This window comes from Pleurodeles waltl, chromosome 4_2 (assembly GCF_031143425.1).
Source record: "Pleurodeles waltl isolate 20211129_DDA chromosome 4_2, aPleWal1.hap1.20221129, whole genome shotgun sequence".
NCBI classification, from domain to species: Eukaryota; Metazoa; Chordata; class Amphibia; order Caudata; family Salamandridae; genus Pleurodeles; species Pleurodeles waltl.
Window position 1 is genome coordinate 85,311,817 of NC_090443.1, and position 25,337 is coordinate 85,337,153.

Genomic DNA, 25,337 nt, shown 5'->3' on the forward strand with positions numbered 1-25,337 from the left:
ATTATGTCAGTGACAACACAGTACTAACTTGCCAGTGGATGGAGTCATGATTCATGCCCATGCCTTACAAACTGCAACTGTGTGGGCCCATCAGACTTTCTCTGGCTACATATGCAGCAATACCTGAACAAAATGACATTGGCAAACTAAAAATAAGGGAATCTGGAAAATAAAATTTGTAAGTATTTCTAAAAGTCTATACACTTTACTGATAATGAAAGTTAGACCTACAGTGCCATCATTTCTAGCCACTGTTTGTGTTGCAAAGCACTACTGGTGTTAAAAGATATATGTTTCAGAGAGTCAACGTTAACTATCTGTGATAAGAAATTATCCATAAAAGAGTAGCATTTTTAGCCTTTTTCAAAATTCCTCTGCCAAGGCTCCAATAGTATTGGTGACCTTCAGAGTACAATAGCACACTTGACCGCAGTATCATAACTTTATGCAGAATACTCCGAGGACTGAGCTGCTAACTGCTTTAAATGAGGAAATTAAGATCTACTCTGGTAGCATTCATATATAGCATGCAAGTACACAGTGTCTAATACAAGCTGAACAGGGTCTTCCAACAGTGACAAACATTGGCCTTTCGTGATCTGACAGCTTTTGGATATAACACCCAAAATTTACCTGGTGTACTCTTCTCAGAATCTTACCAACAGTTTTCTTATTCCAACCTTTGAAAACAGATTTAAAAAATCACAATCATCCACTAATTAGCGAAGGGATTTTTTTTCCCACCATTTCGTACTCCGTTACTCTACCCACAAACCTACTGGAAGTAGCCCCTCTGCCTGCATGTCCCCAGCAGACATGATTCTTGGCACATACAGGAAAGTCCTTACCGGCTGAAACTGACAGACAATATTTTTCCATCTTTTATATTTAAAAAACAAAACAGATTAAATAAAATTTACAATGAACATACCCATATGTGCAATTAAATACTGCCTGTTACTCCTGCACAAATCTGAAACAAAAAAAAAACCTTTAAAAAAAAAACCCAACAAAAAAAAAAACAATGAACGAGTGCGCAAGGGGGACGACAGCTTGAAGGGACAGTCTTTCACTCAAAAAAAAAAAAAAAAAAAAATCAATTGTTTTTCTTTTCTTAATTATGTCTATTTAAATATATCCAGAAAAAAGACCAAAAAATATATATATACATATATATATGTATAAGAACGCTTTCCAGACGCCAAGGCAGCAAAAAAAAAAAAAGTACAAAACAAAAAGGAAAAGGACAGGATAGACGCTGGGGGTGGTGGGTGGGGGGGGGGGGGGGGGGGGGGGGGGGAATGGAACAGTGGGTTGGCAGGGGGGATGAGAAGGAAGGAGAAAGAACCAGACAAAGGAAGATGTGAAGAATGGAAGAAATAGTCTGTTGAAGTCTTGTGTGCTTTTTCCATTTTTTGTGTTTTTTTTTTGTGTTTTTCACCCTTTATCTCCTCCTTCTCCTCACCCAAACCCTCCCCCCCGCCACTTGGTTATTGGGAGCTGGCCCGTTCCAGAATCCTTAAGTCGTAGCTCTTTTTGGCCATTCTCAGCTTAAAACGGCTGACTGGGCTGTTGAGTCTGAGGGAGGCGCTCTGGGCCGCAGTGGTGCTGGGGAAGACCGCCACAATGGTGTATAAGGCTGCAAGGTCATTGATGTGCCGGCCATTTTCTGACGTGCCGTTGTCACCGCCTGCGCCGGAGCGCCCCTGAGAGTCTTTGAGCCACTGGATTTTGGCACCGGCCATGGCGAGCTGGGTGAAAAGCTTGTCCGCCTCCGCACGAGTGATCCCCTCTGGCAGATCTGTTACTTCTAGGACCCGTCCCAAAACTGGAAGGAGAAAGGGAGAAAGGCCACAGTGAGTGAGATGGCAATTACCTGTATATACAGCACTATGTCAACATGCTAGGGTCAAGGATGGAGGCCTGGTTCCTACAAGGAAATAACTCTTAGATTCAGTACTGATGGCACATCTAATGCTAGAGAGCAGTTTATTCAGTTAAAAAATGTACACTCCTTTCCATAGGTACACGTGAAGCTGCTACATTACTTGCACTCTACGATCCACAATAGCACACAGTAATCTCTGCCTTAGGCTATGAGGTTTTTATATTGGATAATCATTATTGATGCACTGATGTGTACTAGCATGTAATAACTGCATGATTCCAAACTAGAACCTCTCTTCTTTAACCTCAAATTTTACACTGTACTCCCCACCAACTTCACTTTTGACAATGTTCTTTCAGATGGATTCTCTACCTTGTGATCCTTTCATCCATCCAGCCTGCAGACACAGCAGCATCTAGGCACCACACCCCTGCATGGTTACATCATTTTATCTATTTTTTTTCCATGCCCTCAGATGCAGAGTGTGACTGACAAGATTGTAGTTGTAACAGCAGTGTGCAAAAACTAAGTAGGAACTTTACTAATTCCCCAAAGTCCACTCCTAAGAATGAAAAGTCAGTGGGTGTTGAAGAATTTGCAGTTAGATCGAATATCCACCAGAAAGAGGTTTTCGGAAGATAATTTAACTTGCAATGGATACTTCAAACTGCAGGTACTTCCCTTTGTGAACCAGTACCAAAGCAATGCCCCACTCCGAGAAGATGAGTGGAGCGCACTTAACCTGGACCAAATGGGCAAAATGGTTTTCCATGCAGACATGAAAGGAGAAGTACTACAGTCTGGTCAAAATATGGAGAGATGCTAATGTGGAACTCTCTGCGATAGGGCAGTCTTTTTTTGCCCTAGCAAAATGAACCTTCAGGTTCTCTCAATGTTCCTTCTTGGCCAAGGTGTAATGCAGTTTGCCATAAAGGACAATCTATCAAGCTAAGGTTTGCTGCTGGTCCGTCTGTTCTTTTTTCTCACCAGCGAATCCCATAAACAACGGCTCATCAACATGGCACTCTCTTGTTCTACGAATATAAGCTAATGGCTTGCACAGCGTTCCACCTGCTTAACCTCTACTCATCTTTGGAAGGATGTAACAAAGAAAAGAGCATCCAAGTGATAGACTACCCGAATGGAAAGGTGACACCAGGGATCAGAGAAAAGACGCAAGGGTTTGAAGCACCAGCTTGTCAGGTGAAAAAATGTAGCATGCGTAGAAGGAATACAAGGCCTCCAGCTCTCATGTGCAATACCAAGTGATTAAAATGAGAAACACAGTTTTCAATGCCAAAGGTTTTAGAGTACAGCTATGAAGTGGCTCAGAGGGAGCATACATAATGGAAGTTAATACTACAGTAAGGTCCTGCATCACAATAGATGATTTGAATAAAAAGGGCTGATAAGTAAACAAAGAAAAGACAGAGGAGTAACTATTAACTGTAAGCATTGCAAAACTTTGCAGAGCCAAAAAACAAGAAACACAAGAACATTATACTACTCTACTTGCAGGAGATCAAACTACTTTATCCTCACACCAGGTGCCAAATCTACTACAATGGCCTGAATATATTACCTTTATGGAAGAGCGATGTTCAACAAGGAGGACATCCACTACCTCAGCTGGAAGGCTGAAACTGCTCAATTGTTCAGCTCAATCTCCATGCATGATGGAACACATTGCTAAGGAGATTCAGATGTAGTGCTCTAGCCTGCTCCCGGGACAGCAGATTTTCATTCAAACAAAGTTGAAGTGGAGGACAGAAGTTCAGGGTCTGGAGTTAGGCGAAGCAGACCATCCAAATCCAACCAGGTGCCACCATAATCAACTGTACTCAGTCATGCCAGCTTCTTTTATAATGTCCATACATACTTGACTCAGGTTTAAAAGTCCTTTTTAGATGAGTTCAGGATCCGTGTTACCAAATTCAATTACAGAAGGTTAAAATCGAGGATCTAGTTGATGAACTTATGAAGGAGAGTCAGTTTGCACAGAAACCTCATTTGTGGGATTTCAACAGAAATATTTGTGAAACAATATTTCTAGGACCATTCTATTGATAGAATCATCCTGAATCTTTAGTATGACAATCTGACAATGATCTGATATCAGGAAAATCAGAGGAAAAGCATGGAGAAATTTTACTGAACAGTCGTTAAAGGGGAATTTCCTTTGTACCTTGAGGTGAAGTCTGGCCAGTTTTGTTGAGTGGATTTGCAAACAGGTCTGAGTAAAACTTTGGTCCCAGAAGTGGTTGTGCAGAACAGCATTGCTTAGGATCAATTCATGGTTTTCTCATATAACCCTCCTGTATGTGTCTACTTGTACAATTTGAACACCTGGGAGGAGAACTAAGGTAATCCTTAGGTTCCTGGCTATAAATCACCACTAGATTAACAGCATTTGCTGAAAGTACTCTGGATTGTACACTTCCTTGTTTAAGTATTGCATAGGAATCGTACTGTCTGTTTGAACAAAAAACAGTAATCCATCCTGAAAGAAGGATGGTGTGCCGGGAGTAAAATATATGCAGCTCTCCATTCCAGCGACTGACGTAGTAGGACCTTTCTTTGCAAGATCATGTCCCTTGAATCTGTTAAGTGTACCCCAACTTGTCAGAGAGGAAGCTGTCAACTATCTGACTTGAAACATCTTGAAGGAAGTACACACCATATAAAAGTTTCTGTGGTTGGACCAATCATTGAAAAGACTGTGTAAGTCTGTCCTCCCATCAGTCATGTTTTTGCTACTAGGCCTCCAGACACTGTGCATGTTATGGCAAGCATATGGAACCAAGAAGGTGCAAGGACCACTGAATCCAGCAGAGATGAAATCTACCCTGCTGTAGGGTAGAATGCCCTGAGAAGATTGCAACACTTTAGAGGGACCAATAATAGTCTCTCCTCCAAATTAAAACCTTTTACCTTTAGTGTGCCCAAGACTCCTAACAGGTTGTGTATGAACTGCAAAGGAGCAGATGTCCACTTTACCCGACTGACATGCAAACCCAGTCAGTAAATAGTAAAGACTCATCTAGAATTGTCAATAGCTTGTTGTAATGTTGAGGTTTTGATCATCCAGTGGTCTAGGCAGGGATAAAAGAAAAATATCTTTGGCCTTCTGAGATGCACAGCCATGCAATGTGAATAAGTTCCTGGTGCTGACTTGAGGCCGAATGGAATGACCTTGTATTGCAGTGATCATTCCCTAAAAGAAACTGAAACCTTCAATATTTGTTTTAAATAGGAATAAGGAAGAAGGTTATCTGAATATCTGTGGTGCCTAGAAAATCTCCTTGATGTAACTTAAGGAGATTTGAGTGTCAGCATTCTGCACGTCTCCTCCCTTATTCAATGGTTTGACATTTTGAGATCTAAAAGGGGGTTTGACTTATGTTTGGGGGCCTTTCTTTTTCACAAACAAGTAGTGGGAATACATTTGCATTCCTTTTTGGGGAAAAGGAACCTTTTCCATGGCATGCTTCTTAAGGAGAGAGATGCCCTCCTATTGAAGTCTGTCCAGATAACATTGGTTCAACCTTTTTTTGTTTTTTTAGATATATTGCCAGTGCAAGGGCTTTGAAACTGACATACTAGACATTCTGCAGTAAAGTCAGCACCCATTTGTCTTTTGAGATTTGCAACCACTCTTCCAGGTGTTTTGAAAAGTGTCCACGTACCAGAACAGGTAATGGAAGATGGGGAATGAGTAACTTTGTACTACCTGCAGGAGGCTTTCCTGTGATGGTCGAAGGCTGATGACCACTTTACTGCTGCTTTTGTGCTAGGGCAAGGGTGAGGGTCGCCTGATGGTCACTGCTGCACCAGTGGTCGGTTCTTCACGGGCCTGGTGGCCGCGAGTGCAGTGCTTCTTCTAGGCATCGGGTTTCTTTGTCCCCGGCAGTCGCGGTCAGGGGGCTCCTCGTGATTCCCCCTGCAGACGTCGTCGTGGGGGTGCAGAGAGGTTAGCCCAGGGTGGACATGTCACCTGGGGATCCTCTCTGGGTCATTGGTTTCTCTGGACATGGGCGTCGGATGCAGAGTGGCGGGGACTCACGCTTCTGGAGTGAGGTGAGAGTCCCTTTAAAGATGGTTTCTTCTTGCTTGGTTGGACAGGTCCGCTGTCCACGGGAGTTCTTGATCCTTCTGAGCTGCAAGGCAGGCCTCTGAGCCGGCAGAGGTCGCTGGTCCCTGGTGCAGGTCCTCTGAAGTTGGAAACAGGCCAGTAGGGCTGGGGCCAAAGCAGTTGTCGTCTTCCTCTTTCTCTACAGGACTTTTCAGCTAGGCAGTCCTTCTTCTTTGCAGTTCGTCAGGAATCTGGTTTCCTGGGTTCAGGGTCGCCCCTACATACTAAATTTAGGGGGGTGTTCGGGCTGGAGGGTGGTAGCCAATGGCTAGTGTCCCTGAGGGTGGCTACACCCTCCTTGTGCCTCCTCCCTTTGGGGAGGGGGGCACATCCCTATTCTTATTGGGCTAAATCCTCCAAAGAAAGATGGAGGATTTTCTAAGGAGGGGGTCACATTAGCTCTGGTCACCTTAGGGGTGAACCTGGCTAAGGGGGTGACTCCTCCTTGTTTTTCTCATTATCTCCCTGGACTTGCCGCCAAAAGTGGGGGCTGTGTCCGTGGGACGGGCATCGCCACTAGCTGGAGTGACCTGGGGCATTGTAACACCAGGCTTGAGCCTTTGAGGCTCACCGCCAGGTGTTACAGTTCCTGCAGGGGAAGGTGTAAAGCACCTCTACCCCGGACATGCTTTGTTCCTGGTCACGGAGTGCACCAAGGCACTCACCCCATGTGGCCAGAAACTTGTCTGGAAGTGGAAGGCTGGCAGAGTCCGGTCAGCCTAGCACTAGCATTTGGGCTGGTATGCAGGGGACATCTCTAAGATGCCCTGTGTGTGCATTTCTCAATAAATCCCACACTGGCATCTGTGTGGATTTATTGTGCTGAGAAGTTTGATACCAAACTTCCCAGTATTCATTGTAGCCATTAAGGAACTGTGGAGTTCGTGTTTGACAAACTCCTAGACCATATATTCTGTATGGCTACCCTGCACTTACAATGTCTAAGAATTGACAGACACTGGTGGGGAATAGTGCTCATGCAGCTATGCCCTCACCTGTGATATAGTGCATCCTGCCTTAGGGCTGTAAGGCCTGCTAGAGGGGTGACTTACCTATGACACAAGGCAGTGGGTTGTGGGCATTGCACACAAGCTGAGAGGCTGTGTGCATGTGCTGAGTGAGGGGTCCCCAGGGTGGCATAATACATGCTGCAACCCTTAGAGACCTTCCCTAGCCACAGGGCCCTGGGTACCAGGGGTACCATTTACATGGGACTTAACTGTGTGCAAGGGCTGTGCCAATTGTGGAGACAAAGGTACAGTTTTAGATAAAGAACACTGGTGCTGGGGCCTGGTTAGCAGGGTCCCAGCACACTTTCAATCAAAGCGGGCATCAACAAAAGGCAAAAAGTTAGGGGTAACCATGCCAACAGTGGCATCTTCCTACACATTTTCTTCCCAAATTGTTCCAACCTTTTCTACTCCCTATCCGGGAGTGCGGAAGGGAATGCGCCTGAGGAAGAGGAAGCCTGGAATACAAGACTCTAAGGCGTGGGGTGTTGGGACAGGAATTTAGGGGCATTTGGGGCGGGCTGATGGCGGCGTGTGATAGTCCTGTTCACAGGAGCCCCTGTGTTGGGTTTGGACCAAGTACCCAAAAGGACATCGGTGAGGGCCTCATTGAATCGCAAAAGGGGCTCAGATGTGGAAGCCCCTGGATGAAGAACCTCCGTCCGGAGATTTGACTTGACCTGTACAGTAGGTAGCTCAAGGCCAAGGACCTCAGCCGCCCTACTGACCAACAGAGCATAAGTTGCTCCCTCCGTCGTAGGCACGGTAGGAGGAGACAAGCATGCCTGCGTCTGTAGAGGTGTCCAGTCCACTGGCCTCACCCAATTCCTGTACCCAGTCCAAAGTTGGGTCATCCTGGTATTCATAAGGGTCCAGGGACCTCTACAATCCTTCCCCGAATTTGTACCCATAAGAAAAAGGGTCCAAATGCGACCTGGGTGAGCCCCATCAAGGACAGAGGCGGCGTCAGCTGACGGCGTTCCGACTCAAGAGTCTGGGATGAGGATCAAGTAGAGGTCAATGGTGGGCACCACCGACGTCGGGAGCATCCACAATCGAACCAGCGCCGGGGAAGGTCTCAGTGGTGCGACTGCCGTTAGTGCTGATCCGCAAGCAGATCCGGAGGGGACCTTGGGGGTCGGAGCCGAAGCCGCCAGCATGGAACCCGAAGGCTCCCTGACCCCAACCCCTTGGGCCCGAAGGTGTCGTATAGGGGTCGGGCTGCCCAAAAATGAGGCGCATGGCCTTATAAACCTCCTTTAATTGGGCAGGGTTCTCTCCGGCTCCCATAAATTCCGGGAAGCATGGAGCGGACCCAGCAGCAGGCTCCGAAGACAGAGGCCTCTAGCGGTGACGCTGCTCCCACATCGCATCAGCCGAGCGACGGGGTGAAGTCGAAGTGCGACGGGACTACTTCAAAGCCGACGACTTCTTACCTGTGCCCTTAGACTTGGGGGAAGAAGAATGGTGGTGGCTCCGCAAATGGTCTCGAGACCTTCCCCTTGAGCGAGACCGGGACCTACGTGGTGTCGAGCGCCGGGCCACCATGAGCTTGAGGGACCGCTCCCTCAAGGCCTTCTGGTGCATGGCCTGGCACGCTGAGCACGACTTCGGGTCGTGGTCGCGCTCCAAGCACCACAAACAGACCTGATGCAGAACTGTCACCGACATCATGCAGTGACAGTCCTCGCAAAGCTTGAAACCGGGACATCTCGACACACCAAAAACTCACCAAAAAAAAAAGAGAAAACGCTCAAACTGTCAAAAAGAGACCAGGGTAGCTCCCTTCGGATTATGGCATGCTGCGGAAAGAGAAGAACTGATGTCACTGCGCTGAGGTGGCATCTATGTACTACTCCTGACGTCATCACAGTGACTACAGCGCCAACGACACCTGCGGAGTCGAAAGACACCACCTACCGACATGCAAGGGTATTGCTCGAAGGAAAAATCTCTGGATCCAGTCTGACGCCTGGGGGAAAATTCTAAGGTAAGGAATCTGCAGCTAGAAGTCTCTATCAGATAATATGAATGGATACTATATGCCTTCATTTAGCATTTCCAAGAAATTCACTTGTCTGTCACAAGGCAGCAAATCCTACATGGACCTGTTTTATCTACTCAGCACAGCTGAGGCACTGACAGTTTTACTCTCTATTGTGTTGTGCTGGACATTTTCCTTCCCTCAGAGCCAAAGTGCTTACTCTTTTTAGGCAGTTGCCGAAGGCTGGAGGAAGGTCATACCAGAGAAACAAATTGTCTTGCTCTATTTTTTGTGGATGGAAGGGTGTCTACTTCTCTGAAGTCAAGATGGAGCAGCATTTGTAGGAGCAGAATCCCAAAATGGCTCTGATCAAACGTGGAGTTAGTAGAAGGACTTGTCCATGATGATTCTTGAAGCAATGTCTTGAATGTTACTCATGTTGTTGTGATGGAAGGCAAAGGGAGCTTATTGGCACTTCTGTTGAAGACTTCCTGCAAGTGTTGATGTTATCAATGTGTGAAATTATGACTGGAGGTTAATTATCCAAGGGTGGATAATATCTCATGATTTCAAGACAGTCAATGCATTCTTGTTATGGAACATCCAGATCTCCTAGAGTGCCTGGAATGACGAGAGATCTCTATATTAATGTCTAGACTGCGATCTGCCAGGAAAGCATGATCTCCCACACGAGAGTCATGGATCTCCTGGGATACCTCCATCTGAGGTACTGCATGGTCTTGGTGGTCTTACAAAGAGTGACCTCAAAGTCAGAATAGATACAGAAACGGGTCTTGTGAAAGAAGTACCTTCAAGAGCAGTAGCCTGTATGTGCAACTGAGATCTTGGAACAAGCAAATTCATAATTTGATCCAGCAGCATAGCCCATTTCGAAGAGTATACGGTCCGAGATGCTGAAATTCATTCAACATCACTGATGTGAGTCTGTTCGGTATGCCTCTCTGTCGAGTGTACCTTACTTAAACTTCATGGGCCAAAGTAAACCAGGAACGGCACAGTTTTCTGTTTATGTGCTTCCTCTTCAATCTCCTTCTTAAGGGGTCTGTAGACATGGAAATAGGAACTCGAAAGAAGGATTTCCTTCTCCTTGCACGCCTGACTATCAAGACCAGTCGCCATGAGGAATAAGTTACTTACCTACGGTAATGCGCTTTTTGGTGGATATTCTATCTTACAGCATATTCCTCACCTTGTGAATATCCCCAGGTGCCGATCTGGAGATTTTTTTCAGCAATTCTCTTGTGTGCCGGTAGGTGGCATTGAGATGTTTCCACATCAGGTCTGCTCCCCCACACCCATGTACGACTCCCCTTCCCCAACCATCAGAAACGATGTCTGAGCTACAGTATAAACATGAACCCCATGCGTCAACATCAGTTTGTGCTTTCTCTCTGCCCCATCGGACGCACAGCTTTCAGGACACCGATTGTGCTAATGTGGAGATCTCTACACTGGGATCTTTGTAGAACAGACTCAGAGTCCATTCTACAGAACAGGAGGCCCGGTGGGGAATCTGCAGACAGAGCATCCACCACAAAGAGCATTGCAAATGGAAAATAACGTTCTTCTAAAGGAGAATTCTAATCGCAGATTCCTCATCCTTTGAATAGATAGCAAAGCAGTACCTCCCCAGGTCAGGGTGGGGTGGGGTGGGAGGAGGTATGTGGAATGGCTCCAACCAGAAAATCTTGCAGGACTAAACAGGCAAAATGCTCCTCCTGATGGAGCTGGCTATCCAAGCAGTAGTGCTTTGTGAATGAGTGAACTGACGCTAACGTAGTAGCCTGGCAGATGTTCAAGACCAGCACTCTGTATGTCAGCATAGTGGTGTCAGATCTAGTGGAATGGGCCTGTAGATTTTACATATTCCCCTTCTTGGCTCATCCGTAGTAGACTGTTACACAAAGGACAATCCATCTGAAAATTGTCAGTTTTTGCACTACTTTGCCCCCCCTTTGTTCCAGAAAACCCAGTGAAAAGCTGACTGTCCACCCGATTGCTGCGAGTGATATAAATGTATAAAGGCAGAGCTCTTTTTTGAGTCCAAGCGATCAAGTCTTTCTTCCTACTTGGATGGGTGAGGAGGGGCATAGAACGCCAGCATAGTGATAGACTCCCCAGTGTGAAAGGGAATAACATTCAGGAGGAATGCCGCCTTGATTCATATCACCAGCTTATGCGGAAAGATGGAGGCATACGGTTGCTGGACACAAAGTGCTTGTAGCTCAGTCAATCAGCAAGCAGACGTGATCGCTATGAGGAATACTGTCTTCAATGTTAGTAATCTTAGAGGACAACTGCATTGGCTCGAATGGAGTTGAATATTTGAGAACCAATTTCAAGTTCCACTTGGCCATTACAAAGTGTTTAGATTCTTTTAGAAAATGCATCACAAAAGAAGACTTAAAGATGGCTAATCTGGTAGTCATAAAGCTGATAAGGCAGACAAATCTCCCATAAAGGTAGCGACACAAGGACTCTGCTGGGCTAAATAATAATAAAAGAGAAGAGTTCCAATACACCAAAAAGCATCTCCCAAGGAAAATTTGAAACTCCAAACTGCAAACGTTTGAACACTGCACGTTCTTGATGGCGGTGAAAAGACTGAGACCGGTTCCTCCCAGCTGATGAAAGATGCCCTTAGCCTCAACAAAGTGCAGCCACCATTTGAGATCTGCTAGTCAATGTCGGATGAGTTTGCGATTCTGGTGTTTTAAGATCTTGTGTGATTTTGTACGATAAAGCAAATGCTTTGACGACTTGGCTAATTCTGGAATCATACAACCTCTTTGCACAGGACCCACAACGCCACTCTGCCCTGCTTGTTGTACAACCCACGTCAGTAGTGTTGTCCATAAGAATCTATACCCTCTCCCCCTTGATGGGCTAAAGAAAGGCCTTTAGCACCAAACAAATTGTGTGCAACTCCCACAAGTCGAGGTGGTGAAGGGCTTCAGCTACAGACCAGAATACTCTGATCGTCACCTCTCACAGATTGCCTTATCAACCCAGCAAAGATCCATCTATCACAACCATTAGTTCTCTGTGTGGTAGGGGGAGTTGTGTGTTGCTGGCCAAAATGCAGTCTAGCAACCACCACACCTGGCCTTTTGTAGCCTCCTCCGACAAGCAAGTGGAATCCAACCGATTTCCTTGGTGCTGAGCCCAATGAGAATTTTAGATCTCACTGTAGAGCTTGCATGTACCACCTGCAGTGGTCCACTACCAAGACACAGGAGGCCAAAAACCCTCAAAGCCAACCTCATGAAGACCCAGTTCAAAGGCTGAAACATTGAGATTATAGCCCAAATACCCTGGATTCATTGAGGTGGAAGAAAGGTTCGAAAAAGCACCCTGTCCAGGTTGGCTCCAATGAAAGGGAGACTCTGTGATGGAGTCAGGTGTGGCTTTGGCACATTGAAGGTAACCCCCAGAGATATCAAAAGGTTGGCTATCGGTTGAACATGGGTAAAGGTATGTGAAGTTTGGTATTACCAACCTCCTCAGATGGGCAGCAACCACGACTACCACTTCTGTGAAAAATCGAATTGCAATGGTGATGCCAAAGGGAAGCAAGGAATACTTAGTGTTTGTTACCTACCTGAAACTGTAAGCAGAGTCACAGGGATGTGAATTAGGCATTTGGTAAATCCAATGCCACCATCTAGTTGCCTGGATCGAGGGCATACAGACCTTGGACCAAAGTGAGCATAGGTCTAGAATAGGTGAAGTCCTATTTTTGTGCACCAGAAAGTAACAGGTGGAGCAACTAATCCTCTTATAGAGGTACCTCTTCTATAGCACCCTTCTCCAACAGAGCGTGATCTACTCAGAGTATGGTTAAGTGGTCTTTCAGAAGCAGTTGTGGGGTAGGTGGCATGTCTGGAAGAGTAGACAGGAAGGGCACAGCATAACACACTGGACAAATTGAGGCACCAATCTCTCCGATATGATGGTTTGTCACCTGTGGACATAGTAACTGATTTGCCCTCAAACTGGGTGACAGTATGCCGCTGAGGACAAACTAAAGGGTTTCTAAATGCGTAGTGGCAGGGTGGGGGTGGTGAAAGATGGAATGGTTTCTTACCTGTAACTCCAGTTCTCTCGTAGGGGTATTTCCATGATAGTCATAAGCACTGAATAGTTCCGCGTGTCTGCCGGGACCCCGGAGCACTGATGTGAAGTATATTCTTAAGTGCAAATACCAGTCCTTTGAAAAAAGGTCTGTCAAAAACCACTTAAGAATAACACTGTGCAGCCTATGTGAACAGCTACACAGGCCAAATTGTTGAAAAGAAAACAGCTGTAGTGTAAATTCATGTTCAAATACCTATTTATTCTAGAAATGTAATAAAAAAATACATTCTCCTACTTTATTTACACCTCTCATGAGAATAAACAATGCAGGTCAGTGTAGCCCATAGCCATTATACAGAATGTAAATAGAGCTGGGCCTTTAAGAAAGTAAAGTCTTCCTGTATCCCATCATGCACAGCAAAAGGCAGTTGCCTCAGTTCTTTTTGAAGGCTTGTAACCTGACATGAAGGAACAAAACATTCGTTGTAGTACCAACATCGATACTATTATGGCAACCTTTCCCATGTCAACTCCACCGGGGAGGAGGGAGGGTTGCTTATGACTATCATGGAAATACCCCTACGAGAGAACTGGAGTTACAGGTAAGAAACCATTCCTTCTCTCGTAGGGGATTTCCATGTATATTCATAAGCACTGAATAGACTAGCAAGCCCATCCCCATAACCGCGATGGAGTAGACAGAATAATACTAACCAAAAAAACAAGTCATGCAAATAAATTCTTAAGCAAGGCCTGTCCAACCTGCGCATCTGCCCTAGCGTCTGTATCAAGGCAGTAATGCTGTGTAAAGGTATGGACCGATTTCCAAGTGGCTGCCTTGCATATCTCTGCCAAAGGGATATTTCTCATTAAGGCCGCAGTAGCTGTCTTCCCTCTAGTAGAATGGGCTTTTGGCCTGCCACCAAGAGATTTGTTCGCTAACTGATAACATAACAGTATACATGAAACAATCCACCTGGATAATGATTGCTAAGACGTGCCCAACCCTGTTCTAACTGGGCCATAGTTAACAAAGAGTTGCTGCGATTTACGTAAGCATTTTGTCCTGTCCAAGTAAAATTTCAAAACCCTCTTTACATCCAGAAAATGCAGAGTTCTCTCGGCAGGGGTAGTTGGATTTTTAAAGAAAGTTGGTAATGAAATGGTTTGGTTCACATGAAAGTCGGAAACGACTTTTGGTAAAAATTTGGGATGGGTCCTCATCACTACTTTCGCAGAATGAAAGACCGTGTAGGGTTATTGAGCGCAAAGGGCCTGGATTTCGCTGACCCTACGCGCTGATGTGATTGCAACCAGAAAGGCAGTTTCCCACATGAGATGTTGAAGTGATGCTTTATGTATTGGCTCGAATGGAGGTAGCATCAGACGTGATAGGACAACATTCAGTTCCCATGGAGGAGATGGCCTCCTAATGGGAGGAAAGACCTTTTTTAAGCCCTCCAGGAAGTCCTTGATAACTGGGATCCTAAAAAAGGAGGTTTGAGAGGGGCTCTTTCTATATGCCGTTAGAGCCGCCAAGTGCACTTTTATTGATGACAATTGTAAACACGATTTTGCCAAACTTAGCAAGTATGGCAGGATAGATTCCTCTCCACAGGATATCGGGTCAACGTTGTTGTCCAAACACCACACACAGAATCTTTTCCACCTGCATGCGTAAGCCGATCGTGTGGAAGGGCGCTTTGCCTCTCTTAGGATTTCCATACAGTCCTGAGGTAGGTTCAAGTGTCCATATTGCACTAGCTCAGGAGCCATGCTGCCAAACTCAATGATGAGAGGTTGGGATGAGATATCTGCCCTCTGAACTTCGTGAGCAGGTCCGGACGATGAGGCAGTCTAATGTGTGGCTTGAGTGACCGGTGAAGAAGGTCTGGAAACCACCATTGGCGTGGCCATTCTGGAGCAATTAGAATCATTTTGGACTGGGCATTGGATAGCTTCTGAAGGACTGCCAGTATCAGGGGAAGCGGTGGAAAGGCGTAAAGAAATGCTCCTGACCAATTTATCCACAGGGCATTCCCCATTGTCCCTGGATGGTAATATCTGGCGGCGAAGTTTTGGCATTTTTTGTTTTCTTGGGTTGCGAAAAGATCTATAGAGGGGGTACCCCATAGTGCGCAAAATGGAACGAACGACGTCGTCGTGTAATACCCATTCGTAGTTCTCGTCCATTTCGCAGCTGAGAGCATCCGCTTGAACATTCTGGCTGCCCGGCAGGTGAGTTGCTACTAGCGACAGGTTCCTGGCTAGAAGCCAATGCCAGATTGTCTGAGCCTCTCTGGATAATATCCTGGACCTGGTACCTCCTTGTTTGTTTACGTAATACATGGAGGCCACATTGTCCATCTGGAGGAGGAGAGTTTCCGTTTTCAGAGAAGGTAGGAAGGCCTTGAGCGCAAGATGGACTGCGCGAAGCTCCAGCAGGTTGATATGATAGAGACACTCTCTCTCTGACCACTTGCCTTGGACTCGAAGATGATCAGTGTGCGCTCCCCATCCGAGCAGTGATGCATCTGTTACGATGGTTTGAGCTGGAGGCGGTTGCTGGAAAGGAATCCCCACCAAGAGATTGTTGGGTGAACACCACCACTTGAGGGACTGTAGGGCGTGGGGAGCAAGAAGGACTCTGCTCTCCCAATCGTCCATCAGTTGACACCATTGATCCTCCAGGCATTCCTGTAAGGGTCTCATATGGAGGCGAGCATTGGGAACGAGGTGGATACAAGACGCCATCGAGCCCAGTAGAGAGGCTATTACTCTTGCAGTGGTCTGTAGAGTTCTCTCTAGTTGTTTGCACTTTTGGAGAATCGATAATCGTCGTTCCTCCGAAGGAAACACCTTTCCTTGAGTGGTATCTATAATGGCCCCTAAGTAATGCAGCCTCTGAATAGGCGTTGCTGTGGACTTCAAAAGATTGACTTGAAGACCGAGCTTCTGTAGCAGCTGTTGCGCCCATTTGAAATGTTGTTGGGCCTCTAGATAGTTGGAGGCCTTTATGAGCCAATCGTTTAGATAGGGGTAGACAAATATTCGATGCTTCCTCAGATGGGCGGCTACCACCGCCATGCATTTGGAAAAAGTTCTCGGCGCTGATTTGAGGCCGAAGGGTAGAACCGCAAATTGGTAATGACTTTTGCCGACAGTGAACCTTAGGAATTTTCGATGTTTCTTGCTCACCGGAATGTGAAAATAAGTGTTGCAAAGGTCTATCGCGCAGAGCCAATCGCCCGGACGAAGATGCGGATAAATTTGATGCAAGGATAGCATCCTGAATTTCTCTTTGCGAATCCACTTGTTTGCTGTCCTTAGGTCTAGAATGGGACGAAACTCTTGTTTGTCCTTCTTTGGCACTAGAAAATACCTCGAATAAATCCCTTTCCCGCGTTGATTGATCGGGACGGGTTCTATAGCTCTTTTTTGTAATAGAATAGCGACTTCTAACTGAAGAGCTTCGAGGTGGTGGCTGGCTGGTTTGGGTGGAACAGATGGAGGAGGACTGGTGAATCTGAGAGCGTAACCATGTCGCACAATATTCAATACCCAGGCGTCGGATGTGATGCGTAGCCACTCGTCCAGATGATTTGAGATACTTCCCCCTACCGGAGTGGATAACGGAGGAGGGGGAAGCGAAGATTCAGGGCTTAGACGCGGGAGCCTGGCGAGTTGCCGGAGTTTGCGGCGTGGAACGACCCCTTGTCGACTTTCACTGCGTCCAGAAGGGCCTTTGATGTTGCTGTTGTTGCTGGGGACGTGAGGACATCCAGTGTGGTGTCTGATATCTGTGGGTGAAAAGCCTTCGCTGGTAGGGACGGAATACTTTTCGCTGTTCTTTTGGGTGTTCGATGCCTACCGCTTTTAAAGTGTCTAGCTCAGACTTCATTCTTGACATCTCGTCATCGGCATGAGAGCCGAACAAAGTAGAGCCTGAGAATGGTAAATTCTGAATTCTCTGTTGCGCCTCTGGTTTGAGAGATGTCAATCGCAACCATGCGTGTCGTCTTAGCGCTACTCCATGAGCGTAGCTATGTGCCGAAAGTACAGAAGAATCAGCAGCAGCGCTTATTACCTGGTTGGAAACCATGGATCCCTCACCCACGACCTCCAAGAAATCTTCCCTTTTGTCCTTGGGTAGGTGTTCCGCAAACTGCAGTATAGAGTCCCAAAGGGCCCGCTCATATCTTCCTAATAAAGCAGTGGCACTGGCTGCTTTCATTGTGATGGCTGCGGTAGAGCATACTTTTCGGCCTGCAGCATCGATCTTTCTGCTCTCCTTGTCCGGAGGCGAGAAAGAAGACGGTGATGTAGAGTGTAGTTTCTTTGCAGCTACTATCACCACCGAGTCCGGCACCGGGTCCGACCTTAGAAATAGAGGATCTTGCTCCGGTGGGCGATACTTTTTAATAAGTCTGGAAGGAGCAGATTTCGTTGTGGCCGGTGTTAGAAAAATATCCATTGCTGGTTCAATAAGACCTGGGACCAGTGGAAGTAAAGGTCTTGAAGATGTCCTCTGGCGTAAAGTCTCGAAAATCACGGAGGTCAATGGGGCGGGTACCGCCAGTAGGATATTTAGTTTGGTCGCCCCGCGCACTAGGACCTCTTGGAATGTATTCACGTCATCTATTGGGGACACCCTCGGGGACGGTGAGTCCGATAGGGTTGGAGAGTAGTCCCGTGTAGACGAAGAAGAATGCCTATGACGTGAATGTGGAGATCTACCATGGTGCCGAGAAGAAGATGAACGTCTAGAGGAATGTCTGGAATGTCTTATGGATTCCGCTGGAGTCCTCGGAACAGACTCTGAAGGGGGATCCGGAAGAGGAGCCGTTGGTGTTACTGGTGTCTGCGGCAACGGCGGCTGTTGAGGAGAGAGCTGCTGCGAAGCTGGAAGCAGGATGAGTGAGGCCGAGGATTCTGAGGTGGTATAAACCCTTCTAGGTCTCTTTGACTGCCGCCTCGACGTCGAAGTACGGTGACGTCGGGTGCCTCTTGAAGTCGATTCCCCTCGTCGCTGAGATCCTCTCGACGACGACCTTCCTCGCCGTCGATGCGATGACGGCGACCATCTTCGACGGCAAGCACTCTCTCTCGACGTTGATCGTCCTCGCTGCGCCGACGGCGAACCGGACCCAGATCTTCTCGACGTCGACCGCCCTCGTCGCGTCGACGGCGACCCAGACCTTCTCGACGGCGAGCGTTCACGCCGTCTCGACGGCGAAACGGCTGCCGACGTCGAACGATGTTTCTTTCTCGCCGGTGAACCGGTCCTCAACGGCAAGCATGTTGGCGCCGTTCCTGGTCTCGACGTCGATGCCCTCGACGTCGGAGACCTATGCCGTTTCTGAGCAGGTCTGGCCGAAGTTGCAGAGGAAACAGGGTGAGCCCAGGTAGAAGACTGACCTTCTCCTCGCTCTGTGGCAGATTGACCACTTCTCCTGTCCTCTCTTGCTTGAAGTCGAATTTTCTCCCTATCATGAAGAGTCCTTCTGGAGAAAGTTCTACAGATGTCACAGGAATCAGGTTTGTGGCTGGATGGAAGGCAAATTATACAGACCCGGTGTGGATCTGTTTTAGCCTTTTTTCTGCCACAAGAAGGGCATTTATCAAAATGTGAAGGCATTTCTAAAATAGAAAAACCTTAAATTTCTGTCAGAATTTGACAGAAAAGATTAGCAAATGTTCACTCAATATTAAAAACGTCGAGTGAAATTGAAATTCAAAAGATTTTAATTGAATTTCTGTCAAAAACAGCTTTGTGAGGTAGAGCTCAATGCTTCAGGGTCCTGTCAGAAGGAGCTGAAAAAAAGAACTGAGGCAACTGCCTTTTGCTGTGCATGATGGGATACAGGAAGACTTTACTTTCTTAAAGGCACAGCTCTATTTACATTCTGTATAATGGCAGCCTATGGGCTACACTGACCTGCATTGTTTTATTCTCATGAGAGGTGTAAATAAAGTATGAGAATGGATTTTTTATTACATTTCTAGAATAAATAGGTTTTTGAACGTGAATTTACACTACAGCTGTTTTCTTTTCAACAATTTGGCCTGTGTAGCTGTTCACATAGGCTGCACAGTGTTATTCTTAAGTGGTTTTTGACAGACCTTTTTTCAAAGGACTGGTATTTGCACTTAAGAATATACTTCACATCAGTGCTCCAGGGTCCCCGCAGACACGCGGAACTATTCAGTGCTTATGACTATACATGGAAATCCCCTACGAGAGAATGGGTAGTTTCTTGCCCCAGAGGGCTTGCAAGCAGCTGGTATGCCCTGTGTGGACTTGGACGCCACTCTAACCGACATGCTCTTCAGTCCCGGAGAGTCTTCTTGGATCGAAACAATCTACAACCGTAGCAGGACTCTCCTCGGTGGTCCGGTGATAAGCACAGATTGCACACCAAATGTTGGTCAGTGTATGGGAATTTGGCATGACACAGAGGACAGAATCAAAACGGAGTTTGTTGCATCAGCCTGGCATTGAAGAAGGGCGAGGCCCCGCGTAAGGGTGTGAAATCGACCCAGATAATTTAAATTGGATCAACTGCAGAGTAGAAACGTGATTGAAACTATACCGATGTATACAGAAAAAGGTAGAATAGAGTTCAGAAGTACCAAACCAAGATCCACCGGAGAGAGAGGAAACACATCTCAACTAGACGGCAGAAAGAAAACAATCTAACAAAGGACTCAATACCCATGTGCAGTATCACCGAGGAGTCATGATCTCATGACTCGAAAATATTCTTGGAAGAAAAACAACTTGTCACACAAGAGCCCAACACTAGATGGCAGACTTATGCAAAGCATGTGTATCTACAGCTACACATGCCATTGAACATTCTGTTGCTCTTCTAATTACCATGGCGAAGGAGGCAAATTTCTCCATAGAGAGGCCGGGTGGAGAATTGACACCAGTGTCTCAAAAGGTGTCAAGCCCACTAGCCACCTGAAGGTCCAGAAAAATAACTGTCATTGTATACTTGTGATTCGTCATCACCATAGTCTGAGTCATGTGGCTCGGTGACTGAGAATCTATGTGGCAGCGGAAGCATGTCAGAATTGAATGGGTTTGTGGAAGAGGTTGAGCTGAGCATTATTTCGATCAAGGTTGTGGCAGAATCCCTTATGAGTCTGAAAGGACTATAGGTTTGCCCTCAGGCATCAGTGGCGTCACTACTGATGTCAAGACACACGGAACTGGTGCTGGAGGAGGACTTGGGGCAGGCATCAGACAGAGAGTTCCTGCAGACCCTGGAGCCAGTGTCCAGGACAGATACACTGGCTGTAACCTAACTGTAGGCCTCCTCAGATCCACAGGACCCAAAGGTGCGTCAGAGGACTCTAGAAGGTACCAAAATATTTCAACATAGCCTCTATGAAGGCTTGTAACTGCTGCAGTGTCGCCAATGGACCTGGGAACTTGGGCTGGACGGGGACTAGAGTGAGTGTCGGTTCTGTGGTCGGCAACCGATATTTGGAGGTAACCTGATGTCTCTGTTGCATCTCCTGTCGAGAGCAGCAGGAAGAGGGGAGCCTTGTTTAGATGACTTTTTTTTTTCTTTTTTTTTTTACTTAGCTGAGAATTTAGAGTTGGATGATCTCTCTCAGGGTTGGCTTCAAGACTCTAATACAACCAGGACTTCCATCATTCTTATGGTGTTCGGTGATATAGAGCTTGGCCTTATGGTCCCGGATGGCCTTTGGATTCATTCCAGAGCATTTGTCACACAACTTCGAGTCATGCAAGGAGGCAAGACACCAATGACCTCATATGGCTCTATTACTGGTTCTCTATATGGTGCACTGAAGTACAAGTTGCTTATCTTCAGTAACGATAAATCTGGTAGAGACATATTCTAGTTGCAGATTTCTTACTTTATAATTTACCCAGGGTGTCACACTGGATCCGGAGATTTTTCTTAGAGCAATACTCTTTCACGTCATTAGGTGCCGTCGTCGACTTCGTGGGCGTCGTAATCGCCGTTATGACGTCGGGAGTGGTACATAGACGCCGCTTCAGCGCAGTGACACCAGTTTCTTTTCACGACTTTCTACGCCAAAGCGCAGAGCCGTGTAGAACACTGAAAGCGTTGCGCCAGAGCTAAGGCCCTGAATGGGGAAGCCCTGTCCCTAGAAATCAGTTTGCAATCGGGGAGGATAGGTGGGTCGGTAAGAAATCTGCAACTATAATATGTCTCTACCAGATATATCATTACTGAAGGTAAGTAACTTGTACATCTGATAGACTTCTAGTTGCAGACTCCTTACTTTAGAATAGATACCCAAGCAATGCCATCCTCGGAGGTGGGCTGCGAAACAAGATCATACTAGAAAGTCCTGCAGGACCGAATAACCAAAGTAGCCGTCCCTACGGACCTGACTGTCCAGGCAGTAATGTTGAGTAAACGTGGGCAGGGATGCCCACGCTGCTGCCTGGCAGATATCCAGGACAGGAGCTCAGTGTGCTAATGCTGTGGAAGCAGCAGTTGCTCTGGTGGAATGAGCGTGCAAGCCCTCAGGGGGTTGCTTCTTTGCCAAAGCGCAGCACATTTTGATGCAAAGAAGTACCCCCCATCGTGAGGTGGTACATTTTAGCACTGCCTTCCCTTCACACCAACATATCCTACAAAGAGTTGATCGTCCACCTGGAAATCCTTAATATGATTGAGAACGCCAACGTTCTTTTTGGATCCAGGCAGTGGAGTCTCTCCTCCTCGTGACAAGGATGTGGAGGTGCATAAAAAGTAGGCAAAGTGATGGACTGGCCTACATGAAAAGGTGTAACAACCTTGGGAAGGAATGAAGCCTTAGTGCGTAACACCACTTTGTCAGGGTGCACAGACAAAGATAGAGCCTGACGTTCACTCACTTTGTGATGGCAACAAGAAAAAAAGGTTTTGAAAGTAAGAAGTGTAGGAGGCTGGCGTGGCTTATAGTGGGTACCTGATGGTACTTACACCTTGTGCCAGGTCCAGTTATCCCTTATTAGTAGATTAGTAGTGTTATAGCAGTTTGGGCTGATAGAGGAAGCTATAGCAGAGCAGCTTAGGCTGAACTAAGAGACATGCAAAGCTCTTACTATCCCACTTATATCATATAGAAACACAATACTCAGAGTTACTAAAAATAAAGGTACTTTATTTTAGTGACAATATGGCAAAAATATCTCAGCGGATATACTCCCTTAGGAGGTAAGTAAACTACACAAAACATACACACAAACCAAAAAGTAGTGCAAACACTGTAGAATACAATAGGATGCAATAGGCCTGGGTCAACACAAACCATATACTAAGAAAGTGGAATGCGAACCACTTAGGGACCCCAGGCCTAGTGTAGTGTGTAGAGGGTCGCTGGGAGTGTAAGAAAACACTAAGGGTGTCCACGATACCCCACCCCAAGACCCTGAAAAGTAGGAGTAAAGTGACCCTACTTCCCAAGAAAAACACTAAAGTCGTGATAGGAGATTCTGCGAAGACCACAACTCACTGCAAAGCACTGAAGACTGATTCCTGGACCTGTAAAGGAATGGGACAAAGTGCAAGAGTTAGGAAAGTGTCAAGGGGGGGCAGGAGCCCACTAAACCCCAGATGAAGGTGCAAAATAGCTGTCTCCGGGTGGAAGAAGCTGAAGATTTTGCAACAACAGAAGATGCCAGGAACGTCTCCTTTGCACAGAAGATGTCCCACGGCGTGCTGGAGGATGCAGAGTTGTTTCCATGCAGAAAGACCGCAAACAAGCCTTGCTAGCAACAAAGGTCACAGTTGAAGAAAATGGGTGCTGCCCGGGGCGCACAGCAACTCAGAGAGCCCACGCAGAAGCAGGCAGCACCCGCAGAAGTACCGGAACAGGTACTTAGAAGATCTGTGAACTCAGTCACAAAAGGAGGGTCCCACGACGTTGGATTTCAACTCAGCGAGTTGGGCAATGCGGGACGGAGTGCTGGGGACCCAGGCTAGGCTGTGCACAAAGGAATCCTTGGAAAAGTGCACAGAAGCCAGAGCAGCTGCAAATCACGCAGTACACAGGTTTTCTGTCTGGCGTGGGGAGGCAAGGACTTACCTCCACCAAATTTGGACAGAAGGGCGGTGGGAGACACTTAGACCCAGCTCCAGTGTTCTAGGGACCACGCTCTTCAGGGTGAGAGGGGACCCAGAGGACCGGTGATGCAGAAGTTTGGTGCCTGCCTTAGTAGGGGGAAGATTCCGTCGACCCACAGGAGATTTCTTCTTGGCTTCCATTGCAGGGTGAAGGCAGACAGCCCTCAGAGCATGCACCACCAGGAAACAGTAGAGAAAGCCGGCAGGATGAGGCACTACAATGTTGCTGGTAGTCTTGCTACTTTGTTGCGGTTTTGCAGGCGTCCTGGAGCAGTCAGCGGTCGATCCTTGGCAGAAGTCGAACAGGGAAGTGCAGAGGAACTCTGGTGAGCTCTTGCATTCGTTATCTGAGGAATGGCCCAGAGGAGAGACCCTAAATAGCCAGAAAAGTAGGTTTGGCTACTGAGAAAGGAGGCTTGGCTACTGAGAAAGGAGGCTTGGCTACTGAAAGAGGTAAGCACCTATCATGAGGGGTCTCGGACGTCACCTGCTGGCACTGGCCACTCAGAGCAGTCCATTGTGCCCCAACACCTCTGAATCCAAGATGGCAGAGGTCTGGGACACACTGGAGGAGCTCTTGGCACCTCCCCTGGGAGGTACTGGTCAGGGGAGTGGTCACTCCCCTTTCCTTTGTCCAGTTTTGCACCAGAGCAGGGCTGGGGGATCCCTGAACTGGTGTAGACTGGCTTATGTAGAGATGGGCACCATCTGTGCCCATCAAAGCATTTCCAGAGGCTGGGGGAGGCTACCCCTCCCCAGCCCTTCACACCTATTTCCAAAGGGAGAGGGTGTAACACCCTCTCTGAGGAAATCCTTTGTTCTGCCTTCCTGGGCCTGGGCTGCCCAGACCCCAGGGGGACAGAAACCTGTCTGAGGGGTTGGCAGCAGCAGCTGCAGTGGAAACCCCGAAAAGGCAGTTTGGCAGTACCCGGGTTCTGTGCTAGAGACCCAGGGATGCATGGCATTGTCCCCCCCCAACACCAGAATGGTATTGGGGTGACAATTCCATGATCCTAGACATGTTACATGGCCATGTTCAGAGTTACCATTGTGACGCTGCACATAGGTAGTGACCTATGTGTAGTGCACGCGTGTAATGGTGACCCCGCACTCACAAAGTCAGGGGAATTTGCCTTGAACAATGTGTGGGCACCTTGGCTAGTGCCAGGGGGCCCACACACTAAGTAACTTGGCACCTAACCTTCACCAAGTGAGGGTTAGACATATAGGTGACTTATAAGTTACTTATGTGCAGTGAAAAATGGCTGTGAAATAACGTGGATGTTATTTCACTCAGGCTGCAGTTGCAGTTCTGTGTAAGAATTGTCTGAGCTCCCAATGGGTGGCAAAAGAAATGCTGCAGCCCATAGGGATCTCCTGGAACCCCAATACCCTGGGTACCTAGGTACCATATACAAGGGAATTATAAGGGTGTACCAGTGTGCCAATGAGAATTGGTAAAATTAGTGACTAGCCTGCAGTGACAATTTTAAAAGCAGAGAGACCATAAACACTGAGGTTCTGGTTAGCAGAGCCTCAGTGATACAGTTAGGCACCACACAGGGAACACATATAGGCCACAAACTTATGAGCACTGGGGTACTGGCTAGCAGGATCCCAGTGAGACAGCCAAAAACAAACTGACACACAAGTAAAAATGGGGGTAACATGCCAGGCAAGATGCTACTTTCCTACAAGGAGCCGTAAGGGACAACTGTGCATCGGCTCAAACGGAGCACACATTAAGTAAGGAAGGACAAGAATGAGGTCCCACTGAAGCATGATAAAGCGAGTGGGAGGAAACAAATGGGTGAGACCCTTAAGGAATCTACTAACAATAGCAGACTTAAAGAGTGAAGGCTGATCAGGCAACCTAAGAAGGCGGAGATAGTCAATAAATAGCCTTTAAGGATGCCCAAAGCAGAGCCCTGCTGGGCCAAAGAAAGAATGATCAAAAGAACCTCAGAAAGTGGAGCAGGGAGGGGGGTCAACAGATTTATTGGTACACCATGCCACAAATGTATGCCAACCACAGGAGTATACTGTTTTGGTGGAGGGACGCCTGGCTGCCAAGATTACATCACAGGCTTTGGGTGGAAGGTCA

The 25,337-nt window shown here is 47.1% G+C and overlaps 1 protein-coding gene across 5 annotated transcripts in view; it reads right to left on the minus strand.

Moving 5' to 3' along the window:
• Positions 1 to 875: 875 nt before the first annotated feature.
• The window catches only part of R3HDM2 (R3H domain containing 2), a 1,111,447-nt gene continuing 1,086,985 nt past the window's right edge, over positions 876 to 25,337 (minus strand). For all 5 annotated transcript variants that reach the window (XM_069230792.1, XM_069230791.1, XM_069230789.1 and 2 more), the window contains one exon: positions 876 to 1,828. In XM_069230792.1, coding sequence (XP_069086893.1) covers positions 1,491 to 1,828 — 338 coding nt within the window. In that variant the 3' untranslated portion in view covers positions 876 to 1,490. The remainder of the gene's footprint in view (positions 1,829 to 25,337) is intronic.